The following is a 12,408-nucleotide window of genomic DNA, read 5'->3' on the forward strand; positions in this document are numbered from 1 at the left end:
CATTTTCCCTTTGGGTGACCTTTTTTGTTTTATTGTTGGCCCCTAAATCCTTTTGAGTGGCCCCTAAAAACGCCAGGATAAATTTGATTACCAAATTATATATCCTTAAGTTAGAGATGGTGGGAACATAACTTATTTCCAACTGTAAAAATGTGGGTATCCTGGTGAGTAAAGTATATATACCAGAGTTCAGTTGAAAGAATGATATCGTATTAAAGCAGAATCCAACACATGCACTATTGTGGAGCTTAGTACGTGATGTTACAGGCAATGCGTATTCCTACAAACATGCATAACGTTTCAGCAGTAAAGCCTTAAAAGTAACAAAATAAAATACTAGTGTTTATTTAAATGTATGTAAATGTGACTCTTATGCGCAAGAAGCAACACTACTGCCCTATTGGTAGATAGAGATTACATAAAAGATAGCAAGTGAATGTTACAGGCAGAAACAGAGGTCCACAGCATGTGAATGAAGCGCGCGCTGCCAGCTGAGAACCTCCCTACCTAAACTTCTTAGGTTTTGTGTTCCTACCAGACTTTTGGGGAGTACGACTTTCCATTTTGCGTTTCATCCCTGTTTGCTCCGGTGTAGTCCCCGCAACCTTCATCGCTGCTAGGTTCTTGAGAACTTTAGCCTTCCTAGCAGCAACTGCAGGCCTTTTACTATCGCGAACTTTTCTTTCTGGTCCATCACTAGACTTTTGCATCCCACGATCACCACTCCTTGGGCGAGAACCATCTTTCTTTTGAACGCCGGATTTGGTAGCACGTAACCCCTGGTATGACAGATTAGACTTTACTTTCCTATCTTCATAATCCTTACTGGGAGAAATTGCCATCCTTTTGGAAGGGGTATTGTTCACTGTTGCAAGTTCTCTTTTCTTTGAAAGTACAGATTCTGGCTTAGCATGGTAAAGCCTCAGATCGCGGTCACGGAGCTTTAAATGCCTTCTCCTAACGAGCAAACTAGCAGCCTCCTGCATGGGCATCAACAACAGTTTATTGAACCATAAAAATACAACAGGAAAAGTCAGCAGAAATTTTTATGGCACTTTCTGAATCCATCAAGCCCATGAGAGAATCGCCAATTTTCAACAAAACAAAGAAAAGGGAAGTTTTCAAGTTCCTTACAAATGGATAAATAAAAGAAGGGCATTTACAAGGAAAGCCAAACACAGCCTCTTAGCCATGTACACTTGAAAAAAGGATTAGATAATGCATTGAATAAAAATCAACAAAATGGAAAATAAGCGCAGATGAGTGATCACACCTTTGTTTTCAGCAAGACGTAAGCAATGCCCTTCCCGACATTGGTACTAGGATCCCGGATAACCCTGATAGCTTCAATGCTAGATTCAAATTGGTTTATCCCACAAAATAGCTGATAAAGTTCTTCATCCTACAGTGAGAAAGAAAAATGCTTTTCAATTTTTATTAATTAGTGATAAGTAAGTCCAAACATTAGATAAACAAAGTTCAAGGTCTTGAATACTAAAACTTGTGACAGAAGAAATCACCTTTACATCGAATGGGAGATTACCAACAAAAACAGTTCTGTTACTGTCGTAAAGTATAGTGTTCTCTCCTTTCAATTTTTTACGAGGTGGACAGGCAATGTCAACACGGATGTGATTTCCTCCCACCTGATGTCAAGCACATACATGTAAATTCATTGTTTCATCCAGAAAATTGCAAATGAGGCACATCTAATTATTAAAGGAAACCAGTATCGGACATGAGACAAGATTAACTTACCATTGCCATATTGTGACACAAAGAAGCCTGAGCAGATTTCTCCTCCTTGTAGACAACATAGGCGTTAACACTGCAAAACAAGTGGTTCATAATTAAAAACTACAGTTGCTGTCAACGACACATCCTTCTTAGCAGAACCATATGAAACGAAACCGAAATCAGCGGACAACCACCAAAGAAGTGCTAATATGCAGCAAATTGGATCATGTGATTCATATCTCTACATTTGAGCTTTAAAACAGGAAAATCTATAACCCATCAGCTGAATCCTCGACTAAAATTTTAATGGCATGATTAAATTGTTCACGTTCTATGTGTTAGTTACCTAAACGAACCCCTACATTCAAACTCAGGGCATTGTTGAAGATAATTAAAAAATCAGGTTGGAATTAAAGGCAGTTACCAAATCCAACCAAGAAGATATCATTTAGAAGAAAAGTTACATGAAGGATATATACATAGATTAAAAACTCAAACCTATCTATAGCATCATTGATTCTTCCCTTCATAATTGCACCCTTCCTCGGCATTTTACCCTGTGTAACCAAAAAAACATCACAATTTATTCTCTAAAAATTGATAAAAAAATAAATTTGCCCCACTAACCAAAGATTTAGAGATTTTTTGATACTCACATCCAGAATTGGAACAGATCGTATTCTGACAGAATCAACCTCACCGAATTGACTAAATTCTTTCAACAAAGCTTTCTTCTTTGTCTTGAGTGGTAAGTTCCCAACAAAAACTGTTCTCAAAAGCTTGCTTTCATCATCAAAACCCTCTCTTGAGACCATCGTCTCAGAAGGATCATCCCTGACTTTCCTCTTTTCTCCAACTTTTTTCTTACTCTTAATATTACCATCCTCGTCATTTTTCCCATCAATTTTCTCATCAACTCCATATGCTTTAGCCTCGTATACATCCTCAATCTCATCTCTCTTTCTTTTCTTCTTCGTCTTTTTCTTCTCATCATTTTCAGCAACATTCAAATTAGGGTTTTCTTCTTCTTTCTTCTCCAAATTAACCACTGTTTTCTTCTTCTTCTTCTTCTTTATCGAATCAACATTACTATCAGAATTTGAACCGAGCTTCTCATTATTAGAATCATGCTTTTCTTCTTTCTCTCTTTTCTTTTTCTTATCATTGTTTTTCTTGTCACTTTTAGGTTCTGAAACTAGACCTAATCCAGGCTCTTCTGTTGAATCTCTTCCAAATAAGGTTTTAAAAATGTCTATTTTACCACCACCATTAGCTGCTTCTTCTTCATCCTTATGTTTCGGTGTATTTCCCATTAGAGAGAACCAGAGAAATTTTGAGAGACAAAGGGGATTTTCAAAAACTGGCGGAGAAGAAAGGAGAAAGAAAGACAGATTCTTCAGCTCAAATTAAAACCCTAGACAAGACATCAAAGGCCTGTGTGATACGTAGCGTTTGCGGAGTTGTTAAGCAATGGCCTCGTTACTAAAGCCGCGTTTGGGACTGGACATGTTTCCCCATAAGCTCTTTGTAATAAAGTCAAAATATTGATCCTAGCTACGACTCGGGGATCGGCCCCGGCTCGGCCAGAGACCGAGTCCCGAGAATTTCTCGATCTCGGCCGATACAGACCGAGTAACTCGGTCAGTCATACATGTGCATATAGTTTCCAGATATGTGTACTGTTTGTGATGTGGAAGAAGAAGAGAAGAAAATGGTGGAATAATAGCTAAAAAAGAAGTAGAAACTTATAGAGCTGGCTATTCCCTGTGCCTCCACTGTTGGTTTAAGTTTTTAGGGCTTTATAAAGTAATTTTGGAAATATTTTGATCATAGTCTGCCGAGTTACTCGTGACTCAGTAAGACTGACTCAGTCCGAGTCACGACTAACTCGGCGAGTAAATAAACAATACCCTACTCGGCCAAGGTTTTGAGGAGCATATCGGCTCAAGACCGATACCCGAGTTACTCGCGAGTAACTCGGCTGATTCGTCCGAGGCGTACTACATTGCTTGCCCTTTAAGTGTTCATAGACCCGTAGTTTTATTAAGGTCGTTTGGAATGCTATTGATCTTAATTTTAGTTCAAATTTGGTTGATGTTGATTATATTGATTAGATATGCGATTTGTTTCAGTTGAAAAACCATAGTGGAGCAAGAGTTAATATGCTCAAATGGTTTGGTTCTGTTACGTGGAATGTATGAAAATGTAGATGTATGAAAGTTTTTGATAACTTAGACCTAGGATAAACCAAGTAGTCCATCAGATACAACTAGACTATTCAGATTTGATTAGAGTGAATATTGGGATTTTTTTACCTATTTCTCTAACTAGAATCCAAACTAGTAGAGCTTGGAAAAATCCTGAAAATCCTTACATTAAACTGAATTTTGATTAAAGATGAAACAAATGATGTTGGTATTGGTATAATTCTAAGGAATGCTGCAGGCAATATGATAAGTGCATAATTCATATGATTTTAGTATTCATTCCATACTTGTTTTAGCTATTATTTTTGCATATTTTCGTATTATTACTCTTGTTTTCTATTATTTGCCCCTATCAGGTGAATCATCAAAAAAGAAACTAAAAGGTTCTAAAAATATCAAAGAAAAGAAGTACTCCAAGTATCCAAGTGCCCAAGCCAAATGCAAGTGGAAGAAGTGCGAAGAAACGGAGCAAAGATGCTCAAAATCAAGAGACGGGCCAAATACCGAGATTAAATCATTAAAACTCAAGATTTATCATCACCATCTTGAAAAGAATCCAATTACAAAATGAATGCAAAAATAATGAGGTCATTCCGAGTTCGGGCGAAGAAGTTATGAACAAAAAGAGTTTATCGAATACCAAATACAAGCCAGTTCGCAAACGAGCGTAACTGGAAATTTCGTTTGTAAACTGGGTTCGAAAACGAAAGTCCTTGGATTTTATTCAAGGTATGGTTCGCAAACCAAGAAGTCCAAAATTCACGAACTATTTTTAGGGTCTTTCTTTCGTAACTTAGGGTCGGGTTTTTTAACCGATTTAGATACTTGAAGGCCAAGCAATATAAACCTATATAAATGGGTGTTAGGCCATATATCATCGGATCACGAAATTCTAAGTATTGAAGAGGAGAAAAATACATGGAGCAAAAGCTAGGGTTTCAGAGCGGTTCTTTAATCGTAAGATATCTCTTAACTTCTCTTATATGTATATCATGGATGCTTCTACATCCATGAGTAGCTAAACACCTATTGATTGAGGATGAATTATAAGTTGTAAACAAGATTTGAGTTATTATATTAATTTACTTTGAAGTTCTCATATGAGTATCGTTTGTTTATACTATAACGAATACTTATGATTGATTGATGGATTGTTTAGGTGGCCGACTGAATTGATTTAATCTATTGCTAGTATTGAGTTAGGAAATAAGTAATCGTCGAATAACTTGTACACCAGCAGAGAACACAAGACCTTGCAGAGGGATTCTGTAGAGCGATTGTGTGTATAAACAACACTAAAAAGTCTAACTAGTAGGATCAACCTATATATTCAAAAAACATAAAACATTCGACCAAATTACACCTTGAGTGATCTACTACTAGGTGGTTTAGACGAACAGAATCTGGTAGTCGAGAACTTCCGTATACAGTGATATAAGGAATTTAGGAGATAACATTGATGACTTCCAGGTGAAGATCCGAACCGTCTTCAAAAATTTCAACACAAGATGGCAAGTCTTAGGCAAGGTACTGAAGATAGTGATACGGCAATGCTGAAAGCTTTCCCGATCTCTTAAATAGATTCACCGAAAGAATGGTTGTATTACGTTACTCCAGGGAGTATTACAACATGGACTGAGATGAAAAGGTTATTTTTAGAGAGGTATTTCATGCTTCTAAGGCAGCATCTGTTCGTAAAGAGATTAGTGGTATTCTGCAAATTACTGGAGAGTCTCTTTATGAATATTGGGATATGTACAAAATATTGGTGGCGAGTTTCCCTCACCGCAACATATCTCTAACACTCATCATTGAATATTTCTACGAAGGATTACTTCCTGAGCAACGAAATTTGATTGATGCAACTACTGGTGGTTCACTTACTGAAAATACAATCTCTCAAGCAACTAGTCTGATTGAGAGTATGGCTTCGAATGCTCAACAATTTTACACCAGCAATAACTCAAATGTCAGAAGAGTTAGCAATATAGAAGAAACTTCACAGTCAGAGCAACGAATGAACAACATAGAGAAGGTAGTCCAAAGGATGGCAGCAGTGATCATTCCATCATACGAAGATGAAGCCGAGGTAAATGATATATTTCCTAATAAGAGGCCAAGGTATGATCCATATTCTAGTACTTATAACCTTGGTTGGAAAGATCATCCTAACTTCAGTGATGCCAACAAATAAGCAGCAGTTCCTCATCCATATGTGAGATAAAATGGATTTCAATAACAGTTTCAGCAACCACAACAACATCAAGCACAAAATAAAGATTCGTATGTAGACGATAAGTCCAATATCATCTTGCAAACTATGCAGGGGTTTACTTCAGTCACAGAGGGTCTTAAAGAAACGATGCTGCCATTAAAGATTTGCATACTCAGATTGGATAGTTGGCTACAGATTTGAACCAAATGAAGGCACAAACATCGACAACATTCTCATCAAAACCTTTTGTGAACCCAAGAGAACACATTAATACGGTGACGTTAAGAAGTAGAATACAAACTGAAGATTTAAATCTAGATCCGAGTGCAGTACGTGTATCAGGTACACGTACCGGCGTGACTGTAGTTCTGGAGTCCAGTGGGTACACGTACCCAGTACATGTACCTAGTGAAGATACTGAAAAGGAAGTAGATGTGGAAACCGTACCTAAGGAAAAGCCAACCCCAACCGGCCAACCTAAGAATACGGTACCCACTTTTACTATACCACCTCCTTTTCCTAATCCTTTTGCCAAATCCAAGAAAGAATCTCAAGACAAAGATATCATGGATATTTTCAGCAAGATACGAATCAACAGTTCCATTTATTAAGGCCATCTGAACCTTACCCACATACACCAAGGTTGTGAAGGATTTGTGTACAAGGAAGGATAAGTTGATTGATAATGAAATTACTCAGGTGGACAAAAGTGCTACAGCTACGCTACTGAAGAGGATGCCTGCTAAGTGTAATGATCCTAGTGGTTTCACAGTTCCCGTTACCATTGGTAACCGACGATTCGAGCGTGATTTTCTTAATTTGGGAGCTTCCGTAAGTGTTATGTCAGCCGATGTTTATGATTCTTTGAATCTTGGACCTTTAAAAGATACAAGAATTACTACTCAATTGGCAAAGACGTCCAACATATATCCTAAGGGAGTCCTGGAAGATGTGTTAGTTCAAGTGAATGAGTTAATCTTTCCGGCTAATTTATATACCGTGGATATGCAAGATGGAGAAAATAGTTCATCTACTTCATTACTTCAGGAGACCGTTGATGAAGACTGCAAAGACGAAGATTGATGTTGATAGTGGCACACTCACTATGGAATTTGATAAGGAGATCATATGGTTCGATATCTTCGAAACTATGCGTTATCCTAGTGATGTTCACTCGGCTTTCTCTATTTATGTTATTGGTTCGTTAACAGAACAAACGTTTGAATTAAACGATGAAGATGAACTAGGATTTATGTTACGTAACAACATTGATTTAGACGTTCATGGACAACCGAACCTGGATGTTGATTTAGCTAAAAAACTGGTGGATATATGTGGTGCTTTAACTACATTACAAGCATCTAAAGAGACGAATATTTCTTATATTTATTTACGCATAACTAATAAGGTTCCATTACCTTATATTGTGCAGGCACCGAAACTAGAACATGTAGCCCCTTCCGGACCACTTAAGATACGCGTGCTTGGGTATTAAAAAAGAACTTCCGGTGATTATTGCAAAGAAGCTCACCCCAATACAAGAAGAACGTCTACTTATGGTTTTGAAAGATCATAAAACGGCTATTGGTTGGACAATTGCCGACATCAAAGGCATTATTCCATCCATGTGCATGCATAAAATCCTAATGGAAGATGATATTAAGACGGTACGTGATGATAAGCATAAATTTAACCCCCCAATGATCGAGATCGTAAAAAAAGAGATCCTCAAATTACTAAGTGTAGGGGTGATTTACCCAATTTCTGACAGCAAAGGCTTAAGTGGTTCCTAAAAAATCAGGTGTCACTGTTGTTAGAAATCAAGATGATGAACTTGTTCCTACAAGAGTCTAAATAGGATGGAGAGTGTGCATAGACTATAAGAATATTAATACCACAATCCGAAAAGATCACTTTCTTATACCTTTCATTGATCAAATGTAAGAGAGATTAGCGGGACATTCACATTATTGCTTTTTTGACGGTTATTCATGATATAATCAAATTGTTATTGCGCCGGAGGATCAAGAGAATAATACTTTTACTTGTCCTTTTGGTACGTTTGCCTGTAGATGGATGTTATTTGGTCTTTGCAACGCGCCTGCCACTTTTCAGAGGTGTATGGTTAGTATATTTTCTTAGACTACGTGAAATGCATCATTGAGGTATTTATGGATGATTTTAGTGTTTATGGTAATTCATTTGACATTTGTTTATGAAATCTTGAAACTTGTGCTAAAAAGATGCGTAGACACTAACCTTATTCTTAATTGGGAGAAATGTCACTTTATGGTAAACCATCGAATAGTGCTCGGTCATATTGTGTCCTCTAGAGGGCTTGATGTTGACAAAGCAAAGATGGACTTAATAAGAAACTTACAATATCCCACTTCGGTGACGGAAATTCGCTCGTTTCTTGGTCATGCACGTTTTTACAGGAGATTTATCATGGATTTCTCCAAAATCTCAATGCCGATGTGCAAATTATTACGAAAGGAGGTTGTTTTTTACTTCAACAAGGGGTGAAAGGATGCCTTTGATATATTAAAATAATTATTGACAACTACACCAATTACCAAGTCACCAGATTGTAATTTGTCGTTTGAGTTAATGTGTGATGCAAGTGACTATGCAGTAGGAGCCGTTTTGGGTCAAAAAGTAGACAAGTTGTCGCATGTGATTTATTATGCATCTAGGACCCTAAACGATGCGCAAATCAATTATTCTACCACCGATAAATAATTTTTGGATATAGTGTGTTCACTAGAAAATTTAGATCATACTCGGAGGGTACAAAAGTGATTGTATATTCCGATCACGCAGCACTTAGGTACCTATTAAAGAAGAAAGAAGCTAATCCAAGACTTATACGGTGGATACTGTTATTGCAAGAATTTGATTATGAAATCAAAGATAAAATAGGTGTTGAGAATACTGTTGTGGATCACCTTAGTAGACTTGTTGTTTCCGAAGAAGAACTTCCTTTACAAGATCGTTTTACAGACGAACAACTTTTCTCGATCGAAGATTCAACACGTTGGTACGCTGATATGGTGAACTACTCGGTTACAAGGCAAGTACCTAGTACGATGTCTAATTTTCAAAAGCTTAAGATTAAGAAGATATCCAAGCAATATGTGTGGGATGAGTCATACCTTTGGAAATACGGTTCCGGTAAACTCATTCGCAGGTGTGTAACTAATTCCGAATTTCAATGAATTCTTACTTTTTGTCATACTAATGCATGTGGTGGTCACTTTGGTTCTAAACGTACCGCTTTCAAAGTACTTGAAAGTGGATATTATTGGCCTACCCTATTTGAGGATACATATATTTTTTTGCAAATCTTGTGATAGATGTCAAAGAACGGGAAATTTATGTGCTCGAAATCAAATGTCGCTCACACTAATTCTTGCTGTAGAAGTATTTGATGTGTGAGGAATTGATTTCATGGGTCTTTTTGTAAATTTAATGGAAATTATTATATACTTCTTGTTGTGGCTTATGTTTCGAAATGGGTGGAAGCTAAAGCTACCCCTACTAATGATTCCCAAGTTATTTGTGAGTTTGTGAAGGAATATATTTTCTCTATACATGGTACACTAAGAGTGGTTATCAGTGACCGAGGCTCACATTTTCAGAACTCCTCCAATGCCCTACTCAAGAAGTACAACATAACACACAAGGTTGGTACGCTGTATCACCCCACAACCTAGTGGGAAAGCTGAAATCTCGAACCGTGATATTAAATCCATTCTTGAGAAAACCGTAAACACTACGCGGAAAGATTGAAGTTATAGGCTTAACAATGCGTTGTGGGCGTATAAAACGACGTACAAAACACCGATTGATATGTCTCTGTATCGGTTGGTTTATTCTAAATCTTGTCATCTTCCGGTTGAACTTGAACACAAGGCATATTGGGCGATAAAGATGTGTAACATGAATTATGACAATGTGGGGAAACAAAGGAAGTTACAACTTAATGAGTTAAAGGAGATGTCAATGATACTTACGAGAGTTCTCGTATATACAAGGAGAAGACGAAACTTTTTCATGATAAGATGGTTTCTCAGAACAATTTTGTTGTGGGCCAAAAAGTTCTTTTATATTTTTCTCGTTTAAAACTATTTCTGATAAGCTAAGGTCCATATGGATTGGACCGTATGTTGTTACTAATGTTTATTCTCATGGTGCAGTTTATATAACTAGTCTCAGGGATGAGACAACTTTGAAAGTAAATGGCCATAGGTTGAAACCATACTATGAAAGTATAGCTTATCTGGATATGGATGTGCAAGAATTTCGTGATTATCTACCTCCGGGGGATAACATGAATGGAATTCCAAGTCGGGATGAGGACGTTAAACAAAGCGCTACATGGGAGGCAACCCATCGGTTTTGTATTTCTGTATCTTATACTTTAATATTTTGTTAATTTTTGCATATCATATTTGAATTTCTCATCTTAAATTTTCTTTGGATGAGTCAATTACATTGAAGACAGTTTAAAATTTAAGTGTGGGGGAGCATTTAATATCATATCATATAATATCAAGATTTTTGGTAATTTCGAAAATTATTTTTATTGCATATCTTTTAATTTTTCGAATTTGGTAGATCTTGTTTCCAAGCAAGTCTTGGTCATAAGACATAACACTATAAGTAGTGAAGTTCTATATTCTTACAAACTCATCTACCTGAGACAAGCGTGAGGTTATTGTCAGTAGGAAGTAGTCTGAGTAAATTTGGACAAAAGCACGATTAAATAGTTAAAGCTTTCTTTGGGATCAAGGAGCACTAGTAATATTGGTAGATGGGAAATAAGTTGTTACATATTTAGCATTCGTTATTTATTACTTGTTGTTGAACTAATGCATAGTTATCTTCTGGATAAGTTCTTGTTTATTTCATGGTCATTCTCTTATAATATAAGGTCAATTGAGAACTTTGATGATCTGATTATAACGGATCCAGTGCTTTAGAATTTGTTGATAAAATCATTGATTTGCTAATGTTTAGAGATCCCATTGTGTGTGACAAATCATATACAGTAGAAATTCGATAAATCGTAATAAAACTCTTGGTCCCAACTAGGCTTGTACAGGCTAAATTTTAACTCAGTGTAATAACTTCCCTATAATAATAATTTTTTTTGGTCTTAAGGCTATTAATTTAACGAAGTTTTACTGTAATAGAATCAAGTTGATATGCAAGTTGTTTCTTTTGAAGATTAAGAAGATCCAATACTTTAAAGATTTGAAAACTTTGATATTTCGATCTTGATGTATTATTTGTGATTTGATATTGTCAAGGACTAAACAAGTAGTTTATTTTGATAAACGTAATTCTTCTGGATCTAACAAGTGGCTTACTTAGGTAAACATAAATCATGTTAAACGAGTGGTTTGTGATTTATTACAGGCGTAAAATTTCCGTAGTTGTAAATATTGATTGATCTTGATCAAGAACGTTTTGGGAAATCATGTTTTAGTTTGAAATCTTGTGTCAAGCTTTATGGTTAAAATTGTGTTCGATTTCATTTGGCTCGCTCAGTTATTTATGGGAAAATTTAATTTCTAAAAAGCATTATTGAGAATACATATATAAACGAAAATATAATAAATTTTCGACCATTTGATAGAAATTAGACTGTTAATTCCAAAACTTTTGTATTCTATTATTTATTATTTTTTTATTTTTTTTGAAGCATGTATTCTATTATACTTGGCGCAGATTGTTGAGTTGTATCTTATAACATAAGCTGACCATTTTCCCATTGAGTAAATCTTGTTCTTTTCGGCTAAACAAACATACTGTTTGGGAAATCGAAAATGATATACATCCCTCACTCTTTTTCCCCGTCCATGTGTCAAGCATTTGTTAGTTAAATCCAATAATAACGGGACCTCCTGTTAATCTCAATTCAGGGATCAAGGGTTAAAAACGATAACACCTGATTAATCTCAATTCAGGGATCAAGGGTTAAAAACGATAACACCTGATGAGGGAAAAGAGTGGGGGAAGTAAGTGGGGAAGTGCAGCACTTCGACTGGGAAATTATCTTATACTCTGGCTTTTTTCTGTTATAGCAAAAAAGAATTGGAGATGGTATAAAGCTTTCATTGACTTTACTGTATACTTAATTCATTACATTGTTAGTCAACATTAAAGTATCATACCAACATATTTTGGGAAATTATCTTATACTCTGGCCTTATTTTATTTTATTTTTATTGGAGAATTGAA

At 36.2% G+C, this 12,408-nt stretch overlaps 1 protein-coding gene across 1 annotated transcript; it reads right to left on the reverse strand.

Moving 5' to 3' along the window:
* Positions 1-244: 244 nt before the first annotated feature.
* LOC113301997 (RNA-binding protein 34-like) lies at positions 245-3,163 on the reverse strand. Its single transcript, XM_026550823.1, has 6 exons — positions 2,394-3,163; positions 2,236-2,294; positions 1,759-1,828; positions 1,521-1,646; positions 1,274-1,402; positions 245-980 (listed from the first exon to the last, which is right to left on the reverse strand). The coding sequence occupies exons 1-6, from the start codon at positions 3,048-3,050 to the stop codon at positions 504-506; spliced, it is 1,518 nt and encodes a 505-aa protein (XP_026406608.1). The 5' UTR covers positions 3,051-3,163; the 3' UTR covers positions 245-503.
* Between the last annotated feature and the right edge of the window lie 9,245 nt (positions 3,164-12,408).

Source organism: Papaver somniferum, chromosome 8, assembly GCF_003573695.1.
Source record: "Papaver somniferum cultivar HN1 chromosome 8, ASM357369v1, whole genome shotgun sequence".
In the NCBI taxonomy this organism is placed as follows: domain Eukaryota; kingdom Viridiplantae; phylum Streptophyta; class Magnoliopsida; order Ranunculales; family Papaveraceae; genus Papaver; species Papaver somniferum.